The 12,392-nt window shown below is 35.1% G+C and overlaps 1 protein-coding gene across 1 annotated transcript in view; it reads left to right on the top strand.

Annotated features, from left to right (window-relative positions):
• NARF (nuclear prelamin A recognition factor) overlaps positions 1-12,392 on the top strand; it is a 78,899-nt gene that overhangs the window by 40,431 nt on the left and 26,076 nt on the right. Inside the window, exons 5-6 of the mRNA XM_001368153.4 lie at positions 168-302; positions 11,756-11,874. Coding sequence (XP_001368190.1) covers positions 168-302; positions 11,756-11,874 — 254 coding nt within the window. The remainder of the gene's footprint in view (positions 1-167; positions 303-11,755; positions 11,875-12,392) is intronic.

Raw genomic sequence — 12,392 nt, 5'->3', positions numbered from 1 at the left:
CTGCCTTCAGTGTAGATAGAAAATGGGAGTTCCTGTTCTGTAAACATTTTTAAAAAGTGATATTTAATAGAGATAAATTATTTGAGGAAGAATAATAGTGGCAGTGTGTCCTAGAAAAAATTATCTCATGTTTTGAAAATAATGCTTTAATTATTTTTTCTCTTCAGGTGTTCATTATGTTTTTGATTCAGCAATAGCTGCTGATTTCAGTATCCTGGAAAGTCAGAAAGAATTTGTATATCGATATCGCCAGCAGAACCAAAAGGAACATTCTTTACCCATGTTTGCCTCTGCCTGCCCAGGTCAGCATCCCAAATGTCAATTTAAACAGTAATCCAAAGATGTGCAAAATTCCATATTTACTGAATATTATAATGATTGTTGCAACAAACTCCTGGAACACAAATAGACTTGAGCATGGGGAAAGGCCACCTATTTCTCTAGTGGAACAAAGCAGGAAGTTGGAGGGAGGGACAGATGATGAATACCTTTCGTTAGCTTTGAGACGTATAGTAAGGGAATATGGGGGAATTTATAATGTATGGACTTAACTCCTCAGTGAAGTAGAAAGTGAGGTCATCTGCTAAGAGATAGGGGGCTGCGGAAAGTTTAGAGGAGCTTGTAGGAAGAAGTTTTGGAATAATTAAGTGAGCATGATAGAATTAATTAAGGAAGAATAAAAAGAATTGGGGCCTAATTGAGATTAGGTAATATGTATATATGTAGCATCTTTTTATCAACGATTACTTCATAAGCTTTTCTATAACATAGGGGCATTTCTGCATCTCTTTTATATCCTTTCTCAAGATTTCCCACTGGCTATTTCTTCCCATCTTAAAAAAAAATTATGTTGATGGCTTTTATTTTCACATTTCTTTTTTTTTTTAAGTTCATTCATAAAATGTTTATTCCATTTAGATCAACTTAATGCATTTTTTAAAACAATTATACTTGATTTTTTTCATGGAAATTTCCTAAGACATTAAGCAAAACTAGCCATCATCTCAGGTTATTTCCCCATTTTAATAGCACAGGCATAACAGGCAGCAACAGGAAACTTTACAAATAATAGAACATGAACACGTTTCTGCCCTTCTCCAGAACAAATTAACTGGGTTTACTTGTGTTTTGAGGTCCTCTTTTGTTAGCTCTATCATAAAATGAACACATACTTTTAAGACTGTTCTACAGATAGATATGTTTTGATATGTAGTATATAAATGCTATCTTTTTCTATCATAGCCAGCAGTGCTCCAGTCCTAAAATACTTATAATAACTATACCTTTAGCTAAAACTGCAATAGATTTCCTACCCCTAATTCCTAATTATATAAGTAGATATTTTTTTGCTCAAATATTTAAGCTTTCTTAACTCTTCTCTTATAAAATCGTAGTACACCCAAAATAATATGCCAGATAACTAAAATTGTGTGTAAAAATTCCATATCCCTATATTGACCTCTTCAGATGAAAACAGACAAATCCCCAAAAGGTAACTACTCCTCCTCTAATATTAAATATCAGAGCCATGTAGAAATACTGAAATTCAAATAGAGGTAACAAAAAAGTTTAAATCATAAAAATTCTTTTTGGTGTAACATGAAGGACATGAATCTATTGTATAAATTTTATATGGTAGACAACATTTGGATGACTAATTCTCCCCACCTTTAATCATCAGCTTCAGCTTCTTGGGTGTCTAATTTCCAGTGTCAAGTTATTTCAAAATAATTGCATTAATATTGTGCTATGCTTGTCTGTTTCTTTATTTAATCAAGTTCAACAATGACTTCCTCAGAAGCTGTATTTGAAATGGAAAAAGCTTTTTCTAGGAAGTTCAATATCTCATGATAGAATCTTACAGGATGAATTGGTTATCTATCACCTTTTTCCTGATTTCAAAAGCTTCTTAATATGTTTGTTGGGATTTGACCACTGTTTCTTATGAATGTAAGATCATTTCATTTTTTGTACACGTGTCCCCAGCACCTGGCATCAGTTCATACAAATCTTGCCATCAGTTCTTTGAATTTATCATTTCTTATGCATAATAATATTCCATTATATTTGTATACCACAATTTATTCAAACATTCTCCAGTTGACAGGTACCCAATTTATTTCCAATTCTTTGCTACCACAAAAAGAGCTGATAAATAAATTCAAGGTAATTTGAAGAGGAAAAGTTCCTGCCACTTGGCAGGTGCTTAATAACCCTTTATTGATTATCAACATTAGCAGCAATCTTGGCCAAATAATGATAATAATATCCTTTTGTTTTCAAATTAAAAAACTTGAAGCTCTGTTTGTGAAACATTAAGAATCACAAATTGTATCAATAAACATAGTATTGCTGAGATCTATTAGCTCATTCTCTTTTCTCTCTGTATTCTCAAGAATGATTTTTTTTAAGCACCAGAAAGAAAAAATCCTCCCCTCACTGAATAATTGAGCTCCTTGCTCAGATTTAGACTTTTTTCCAGTCAATTTGGCCTTCTATACTGACTTCTTTTTTTAAATTCTTACCTTTTCTGTTGCAAACACATGGTCAAGGAAAACACATTTTTTCATTGGCCATGTCCAAAAAAAAAAAATAGGTTTCTTTCTTCACCTTCATATTAGGAGTAGTATATATCATCATAAGTCCTTTGGAATTGTTGTGGATCAGAGTTCCCAATTGCTTTAGAGTTCTTTATTTTTACCATCAAATTGAAATGAAATATATTGGTCTCTCTCAATCAATCTATACAAATTTTCCCAGGTTTCCTAGAAACCATTCTCTTCATCATTTCTTCCAACATAAATACATAATTTGCTCATCACTCACATTCCCATTCTTTGCCATTTCAAAAAGAGCTATAAATATTTTTATACATCCTTACTTAGAACTTGTTTTGCTTAGTACTAATTGCTCTTTTAATCTACCTCCTCCTAATTCTCCCTTTTCTTTTCTTTCTTCATTTTTCCCTGCTGAGTGAAATGTATTTCTGTATTCTAGTTCCTCTCTTTGTATATATGTCCACTTGCACATTATGATTGCATGAGATAATTTCCCCTAACTTTCTTCCTAATCTTCCTCCCATTGTAGGCTTCCCCAATCTTTCCATTTTCTCCTCAGGATCTTCCAGGCATCATAGGACCACTTTAAGACTTTCATTATTTTTTCCTCTATGATTCCTGATGATGGGGTACAGATGGAGCATATGTATCATCTTGCCATATTTCAATATAAACAATATTTTCCTTTAGTTTTTTTAAATAATATTTACCTTTTTATACTTTCTTGACTACTGTGTTTAAATTTCATGGTTTCTGCATAGTTTTGGCTTTTTTCATTGAGAAAACTTCTAATCCTCTATTTCATTAAAGGTTAATTCTTTTCTACTGTAGAATTATACTGTTTTGCTGGATAAATTTCTCTTGGTTGTAAGCCCATATCCTTTGCCTTTTGGAATATTATATGCCAAGTTCTCTGCTCCTTTTTAGGTGGCAGCTAAATAATATGTGATCCTGACTGGTGCCTCCATATTTGAATTCTTTCTGATTGGTTGTGGTATTTTTTCTTTGACCTGAAAACTCTGGATTTTAGTGATCTTGAGAGTTTTCATTATTTGGATGTTTCTTTTCAAGAGGTGACTGAGATACTTTCTGTGTTGACTTTGCCTTCTGATTTCAAGAGATCTGGGTTATTTTCTTTTAAAATTTTTTGAAATATGATGTCTATGCTCTTTTTTTTTGGTCATGATTTTCAGTCAGTCTGCTGATTTTTATGTTACCTCTTCTCAGTTTGTTTTCTATGTTATTTTTCTATGAGATAACCTTATATTTTCTTTTCTTTTTTCCAGTTTTGACATTGTTTTAATATTTCTTACTGTCTCATAAATTAATTAGGTCCTGTTTGGTCCATTTGTATTTTTAGGGAGTATTTGCTCAAGTAAATTAAACCAAGCTGTTAATTCCCTTTCCAATTTTATCTTCTTTGGCTCTCATTTCTTTTACTAGAGCAGTTAATCTGTGTATATATACTTTTTGCTACTACAAATATGTGTGTATATATACATACATATACACACATTTTTTTTAATTTAAGTTAATTTATTTAGTCAATTTAGAACATTATTCCATCATTACAAGAATTATTTCCCTCCCTCCCTCTGCCATTCCTGCAGCCTACGTGCAATTTCATTGGATATTACATGTGTCCTTGATCAAAACTTATTTCCATGTTGTTGGTGTTTGCATTAGGATGTTCATTTAGAGTCTACATAACCAACCATATCCCCATAACCCATGTATTGAAGCCATTGTTTTTTCTTCTGTTTCTACTCCCACAGTTTTTCCTCTGAATGTGGATAGTGTTTTTTCTCGTAGATCCCTCCAAGTTGTTCAGATCATTGCATTGTCACTAATGGAGAAGTCCATTACATTCGATTGTACCACAGTGTATCGATCTCTGTGTACAATGTTCTCCTGGTTCTGCTCCTCTCACTCTGCATCAATACCTGGAGGTCATTCCAGTTCCCATGGAATTCTTCCACTTTATTATTCCTTTGGGCACAGTAGTATCCCATCACCAATGTATACCACAATTTGTTCAGCCATTCTCCAATTGAAGGGCATCCCCTCATTTTCCAATTTTTTGCCACCACAAAGAGCACAGCTATGAATATTCTTGTACAAGACTTTTTCCTTATTATTACTTTGGGGTACAAACTGAGCTGGATCAAAGGGCAGACAGTCTTTTAGCACCCTTTGGGCATGGTTCCAAATTGCCCTCCAGAATGGTTGGATCAATTCACAACTCCACCATCAATGAATTCATGTCCCTACTTTGCCACATCCCCTCCAGCATTCATTGCTTTCCTTTGCTGTCATGTTAGTCAATCTGCTAGGTGTGAGATGATACCTCAGAGTTGTTTTGATTTGCATCTCTCTGATTATAAGAGATTGAGAACACTTTCTCATGTGTGTATTAAAAGCTTTGATTTCTTTAACTGAAAACTGCCTATTCTTGTCCCTTGCCCATTTATCTATTGGAGAATGGCTTGATTTTTTTGTACAATTGGTTTAGATCTTTATAAATTTGAGTAATTATACCTTTGTCAGAGGTTTCTGTTATAAAGATTATTTCCCAATTGGTTGCTTCCCTTCTAATTTTGGTTATATTGGTTTTGTTTGTAACAAAACCTTTTTAATTTGATGTAATCAAAATTATTAATTTTACATTTTGTGATTTTTTTCTAGTTCTTGCTTGGTTTTAAAGTCTTTCCTTTCCCAAAGATCTGACAAGTATACTATTCTGTGTTCACCTAATTTGCTTATAGTTTCTTCTTTATATTCAAGTCATTCACCCATTCTATGTTTATCTTGGTGTAGGGTGTGAGATGTTAGTCCAAACTCTCCCATACTGTCTTCCAATTTTCCCAACAGTTTTTATCAAATAGTGGATTTTGGTCCCAAAAGCTGGGATCTTTGGGCACACACATATTTTAAACTCTTTCAAAAACTCTTGCTTTATCTCTTAAAGGAATTAAAGTTGAATTTGTCTACATACTGTAGTTTGTTTGTTTTTTTTAGTTGAAGTTTGATTTATAGCTGCTTTGGAGACATCCTTTTCTAGGTTTTGTGTCTTGAGGGGCTCTTAATAGCTTTTTTGTGGTTAAATTATTATTATTTTTAACCTTTACCTTCTGTCTTAGAATCAATACAAGTATCAGTTTCAAGGTAGAAGAGTGGCAAGGGTTTTGCATTTGGGGTTAATTGACTTGCTTAGGGTCACATAGCTACAAAATGTCTGAGGCCTGATTTGAACCTAAGAACTTAGTCACATAACTGCCCCTGAGTTCTTTATTTTTTTGCTCATTCTCTGACATACTGCCCAACTTTAGATTTGATATTAGGGTTCATCTCTGTACACTCCTAATAGGGAATGTTTAGGCTGCTCCTGTTGCTGCTTTCCTTGGATTTGGAGTGTTTTATTGTTCCAGCATCTCAGAGACAGATCAGGCCAAGAACCTGCAAGTTTTCAGTGCTCTCAAAGTGGTCTAATCCAGGGTAAAGTCTGATTGTTTCCCCTCTGATTGGAGCTATATAAGTTTTTCACCTAGGTTTAGGTCTGAGCAACACTAAACCACTGCTGAACTCCATCCTACTCAGCCATCTGGGAACTGCTGGCTCAGTGACAGAACTGCAAGCTTCTCTTTGGTCTTGGATTCCTTAGTTTGGGACTAATGAAGCCTGCCTAGTATGCGTGTTTCAAATTAGATGAGAAGTTGGAACTAAGACCTTGTTCCACTACTGAGGTCTAAGCTTATACAGCTTTTGAAATTGTTCTTCCCACATAGCTTAGGAGTTTCTACTGCTTCTCTCCCCAGGAATGCTATCATCAGCCACAGTTCTTCTCCTCAGTCTATCTTGGATCTGTGATTGGAATAGGTAGGGGACAACAAAACTGCTAATTGGTAGCTCTTCCTTCTCATTGTTGACGCTCCAGTATGAATTTGGCTCTCCTTTTGCCTCCATGAATGGCTTCACTCTTGCACCAGAATTATCCACAGGGATAGTTGTTTTCCAAACCCCATTCCCATTGTCTGCAGACCTCTCTATCTCATGAAGAAAAGTGACTTGCTGTGACTTTCTTGGATTTCCTCATCAAGACTTGATGTGTTTTTTAAAAATCTGTTCAGAATAGTTTTGGGTTGGGAGTTTGCTAAATGCATTTTCTTGCTCTTCTGCCATCTGTCTATGACTTCCTAGAATTCCCTGTTTTTACATTATTGATCTTTTCATATAAATTGTTCTCCCGTATTCTGCTCACTTCAGTCTACAGTAGTTCATACAAGTTTTACTAGGTCTTTCCAAAACCATATCTTTATTTCTTACATCACAATAGTATTTTGTCATAGTCATATACCATAATTTGTTCAGGTATTCCTTAGTTGATGGACAACTCCTTGGTTTTCAGGTCATTGCCATTACAAAAATTGCTGTCACAAATACTTTTTACATATGAAATTGTTTCCTCTTTCTTTGATTTCTTTGGAGTAGAGGCCGTGTAGTGGTAAATCTGGTACAGTTTAGTGTCTTTTTGAGTATTGTTCCACTTTGCTTTCCAGAATAAACTGGAAACTATACTTCACCAAAAAAGCATCATTCTTATCTTTTTCAAATAACCCCTCTAATTTTCATTTTTGTTTCACAACAGCTTTACATCTGATAGGATTGAGGTAGAACCTTATAGTTACTTGTATTTGAATTCCTATAGTTATTTTTTTAATATGGCTTTGGTTTTTTTCCCTTGAAAAGGAGCCTGTATACCATTTTTCAATTGGAGAATGGCTCTTTTTCCTATAAATTTTAATCAGTTCCTTATATATCTTGTATATAAGATCTTTTTCCCAAGAAAGTTTCTGCAGAGATTTTATTCCCCAGTGAATTGTTTCCCTTCTAATCTTATCTGTATTGAATTATTTATGCAAAAAAATTATTTAGCTCATTTTTCATAGCATTCAGTTTCATTTTGTTATTTATATGATTCATTTTATTCTGTTGATGTTGTTAAAATTGTGCATATAATTTTCCTGGTTCTTTCTTAATTTTGCATCAATTCTTAATAGATCTTTCCATGTTTCCATGAACTCCTCAATTTGATGTTTCTTTCTATGTAATAATGTTCAATTACATGTAGTTATTTCCATCCATGTCATTACCAGTTTGCTGATTATCAGAGGAACCTTCATAATTGTTTTAAATTCCATGGCTTTAATTATTAGATATTTAGAACAATGCTTCTTATAGTTAGGCAGCTGATTATCATGTGTATTTTACTGAGGCCCAAGTAGACTAAATGGACCAACAAATCAGTAGCAATGTCAAAAATTTAGGCATCTTTATTTGTGTACAAAAGTTGTAGCAATTTTGTTTCTTATGAGGTTCCTTGGGTAAAATCATTGTCATGTTAGATTATAGTTATTGTAGGGAAATAAAGCCTGAGTATTAATCCAGGTATAGTTATCCAAATAGATGACTTTGGATTAGTATGTTTCCTTTTTTGAGGTTTAATTTTCTCCTATCTACAATGAGGAGGATTGGCCACGATGCTCTCTAAAGACCTTTCATGTTTTGCCTATTAGTCTAGGTTTAATAGCTTTGGCGTATTATATAGGGAAAAAGACAGTGTAAAAAGTAAAGTAGTAAGTTCCCAGAAGCCTGGCAAAATTGGTAGACTTGGTTCTACCAGTTCAATTTGATTTACTTGGCTTCAGTTTTCTGGCCTACAAAAGATTATTGACCTGATTTCTAATTCAATCAAAAATAAAGTGGTATTTAGATGATGGTTATGTACAGGATAGTCTGCTCAAAGCACTGTGTGTGGTCCCTACCCTTTGGAGCTTACAACCTGGTAAAAAGATCTCTAAGGTCCCTTCTAGTTCCAACATACTATATTTTTATATTTATAATAATTCATGAATTGCTCATCAGATAGGCCAAACAGATCACAGAGCTAGACAGTTGACTTCAGGGAAGTCCAAATGAATTTATTATTATACCATTATAACAATTTAATTGGGAAACTTTTTCATTTCAAAAGCTCATTTAAGAGATGAGGGGGAGATAGAAACCTTTACCCCTCCAGATTGAATTCTCTTTTTGAAACAATGAAAAGCAATCAAAACCACCTAATACTAAAGTGACTGAACCTGACAATTTACAGAACATCTTGCCATGTCTCCTTGCCTTAGGGAGAAGACATATACTCATTCTCTCTTCTCCAAGACAGTTATCAGTTTTTAATTATTCTACTATACATCTTTTTGTGTGACACCAGTAAAGTCACTTAACCTCTTAGTGAGCATTATCTTAAAGATGATATATGTTGGAGGCAGCGAGATGACTCCATGGATTTAGAGCCAGGAGGTCCTGGGTTCAAATGTGGCTTCAGATACTTCCTAGCTCTGTGACCCTGGGCAAGTCACTTAACCCCCATTGCCTTACCCTTCTAAGTTGGAAGTTAAAGGTTTAAAAAAAAAAAGACTATAAGTTGCAGTAAAAGGTGCCACCGTATAATGGTAAGTTCCTTACCAGGAGCTCCTTGCACTAAGGGAAGCATAGGCTTAGTCCCTTTTCCTATCTCTCTTGTATTCTTAAGAGAACACACAATTGTGTTTTTAAATTAATGTATTAGAATAAGAGTAATTCCAGCTCTGCCATGATATGTTCTTATGATCGATCCCCTTGTATCTAGAATGAAACACTGCCAGGATTCTACATGTGTTTCAACCGAGCCCTGGTTAGCTGCTAGGCAATCTTTCTCTACTACCTTATCAGTTCACTGTCCTGCTCTTCCAAATCTTTTCATTCCTCCTCAAACTCCATGACTCTCCCTCCCTTCTCAGCTGAGAACCTCATTTCATATTTTACAGAAAAAATTGAGTCCATTCACTATGCCTTCCTTCTTCCTTAACTCCTGTCGCTCAGATGCCTTCTGCCACCAGCTCCTCCTTCCCCTGTTTTCACATGAAGAGGTGACCTTATCCCTTACCGAGACTTAGCTCTCAGCTTCTCCTTGGGATCCCATTCTTTCCCAACTCCTTTGCCCCCTCTCAGCCATCCCCATTTTTATCACTAATTTTCAGTCTCTCCCTGTTTACAGATTCTTTCCCTTCTGCCTAACAAATATGCCCTTTTCTCCCCCACTCTGGGAAAAAAAAAAACCCTTCATTTGATTATTCTATTACTGCTAATTATTTTCCTATATCTCTGTTGTCCTTGGTAGCTAAAATTAAAAGGCTTCTACTTTCTTTTTTTCTTACTCTCTTCTTAACCACTTACAATCCAACTTGTGACTATCATTCCACTGAAACTGATCTCTCCAAAGTTAACAATGATTTCTTGGTTGCCAAATCCAATGCCTTTTTCTCAGTCCTCATTCATTTAGATTTCTTTGTAGTCTTTGACACTGTTGATTGCCCTTTCCTTTTGGACACTCTTCTCTATGTTTTCAGGATACCTAAAATCACCTGGTTCTCCTATCTATTTCATGGTTCTGTCTGTCTCCTTTGCTAACTGTCCTTCAGAGTTTTGTCTTTCTACTTCACTTGGTGATTTCATCAACTGCCATGAATTATCATCTATGCTGATGAGTCTCAAATCCACCTCTGCATCTTACTAACCTCTGTTCCCACATCCTCAACTTTCTTTTTAGACATCTCAAACTTCGTTAGACATATTAATTTAAACATGTCCAAAATATAACTCAATATCATTCCCCCATTAAATCTTACTCCCCTCCTGCCTTCCCTATTATTGAGGAAAGGAACACTTCTCAGTTCCTCAGTCTTACAACCTAGGAGTCATCTCACCCCCATATCTGAACTGTCACCAAGGCCTGGTGATTTCACAGCATCTGTATAATATTCCCCCTTCTCTCTTCTGACATTGTGACCACTCTGGTGCAGGTCCTCATCTCCTCTCACCTATGCTATCCTGTGGCATTTGCTTGTCTCAAGTCTCTCTATTCCAATTCATCTTCCATTCAGCTATCAAAGTGATTTTCCTAAAGCACAGATCCAATCATGTCACCCTACCCCTACTCAGTAAACTCCAAGAGTTCCCTAGCACTTTTAGGATCAAATACAAAATCTTTTTTGACATTCATATCCCCTCATATCTTAGGGTACTTCCCACCCCTACTACTTTCACCTTTCCAATCTTCTTATACTTTATTCTCTGCCACATACACTTCAGTCCAGTGACATTGGTCTCCTGACTGTTCCACAAACAAGACAGTTTTATCTCTCAGTTCCAGATGTTTTTTTTCTGACTAGTCTCTATGCCTGGAACAGTTTCCTTTCTCATCTCCAACTCCTACCTTCCCTGTCTTCCTTTAAGTCCCGTCCAAAATTCCATCTGTGTCAGAAAACCTTTCCCAGCTTCTCTTAATTCTAATATCTTTCCTCTGTTATCATTTCCTATTTATCCTTTATATAGCTTGTTTGTATATATTTGTTTACATGTTGACTTTAGACATTATATTGTGAACTGCTTGAAGACAAGGACTGAGGACACGGACTGACTTTTTGTCTCTTTTTGTATCCCCAGCACTTAGCCCATTCCCTGACACATGGGTGCTTAATAAATGTTTATCAATTGATTGAATGGCTAATAAAATGCTTAGCAATTTTCTGATGTCACTCCTTACATGAGGGTGGAATCCAGAAATAGAGCCCTGAAGCCTGCTTTGTGTGAAAGATGAATGTTCTGTTTTGTATTTATTCCTTCCTTTCTGCTACCCTTCAATTTCATCCATTCTTGGTGGCTCAGCAAATCTCTTATCAATTATTCCAATTTTAGTTGTTCTTCCACAAAATCCCTCGATGATTGACATAGTTTAGATGATTATCAGGTGGCTCTTTTGAAGAAGAGTACCCAATGAGATGTCCTTTTATCTCTTAATGTCCCTCCTCTATCCAGAGTATGGACTTACACGTAGTTTGTTCTTGCTATGTAAATTTAAAGTTGATAAAATATGAGCTTACTATCATTAATGAAAAAAATATATGAATAAAGGAGTCTGATTTTAGCTCCTTTTGAACTAAAAGAGAAGGATTTTTTTTTAGTTTATAACATTTCATGTAACCATTTTACATTAAAGGGGAAACAGCTTCATTTTATGTGAATAAGGAATTTTTAAAGGTTAGGAATGTAGAAGAAGCATTAAAGATTAATCTAATGGTAACTTAATGACATCATTTTAGGTTGGATCCGGTATGCAGAAAGAGTGTTGGGTAATCCAGTTACACCACATATATGTACTGCAAAATCCCCCCAACAGATCATGGGATCACTAGTGAAGGACTACTTTGCCAGACAGCAGGTAATTTCTTTTTTCTATGTCTCTTATTTACCTGATAGTTTTGGATTTTTTTCTGTTTGTAATGCTTACGATCTAAAGTCAGCTTTATGTTTTGGATGTTTAGTCTCTCACAATGATTCCAGGTCCTATAGCCTCCCTCTAAATCTATAGAGGAAGAGTTTGCAGCAATACCAAGGGCAGCTAACCATGGGACTCTGCCTCTAGGGATTATACATATTTTTGTTTTCTTCTTTCACTCCCGTTCTTTTTTCTCCTTCTTCTTCTTTTAGAGAGAAAAGGCACTAACACCAAGCTACTATAATAAATGGCTAATCCAAAGTGTCACTTTTCCCGTTACTATGCCATATATGTGTGTTATACAATAATCATAATAGCTAGCCTTTATAGAGAATTTTAAGGCTTGCAAAGCACTTTATATCTTATCTCATTTGATCTTTACTGTGAGATAGGTGCTATTATTATCTCAATTTTATAGATGAAGAAACTGAGGCTTAGTAAGATTAAGTGACTTGCCCAGG

The sequence above is a fragment of the Monodelphis domestica genome, chromosome 2 (genome assembly GCF_027887165.1).
Source record: "Monodelphis domestica isolate mMonDom1 chromosome 2, mMonDom1.pri, whole genome shotgun sequence".
NCBI classification, from domain to species: Eukaryota; Metazoa; Chordata; class Mammalia; order Didelphimorphia; family Didelphidae; genus Monodelphis; species Monodelphis domestica.
Note: the sequence above shows the minus strand (reverse complement) of the source record. Positions and strands in the feature narration are given on the sequence as shown.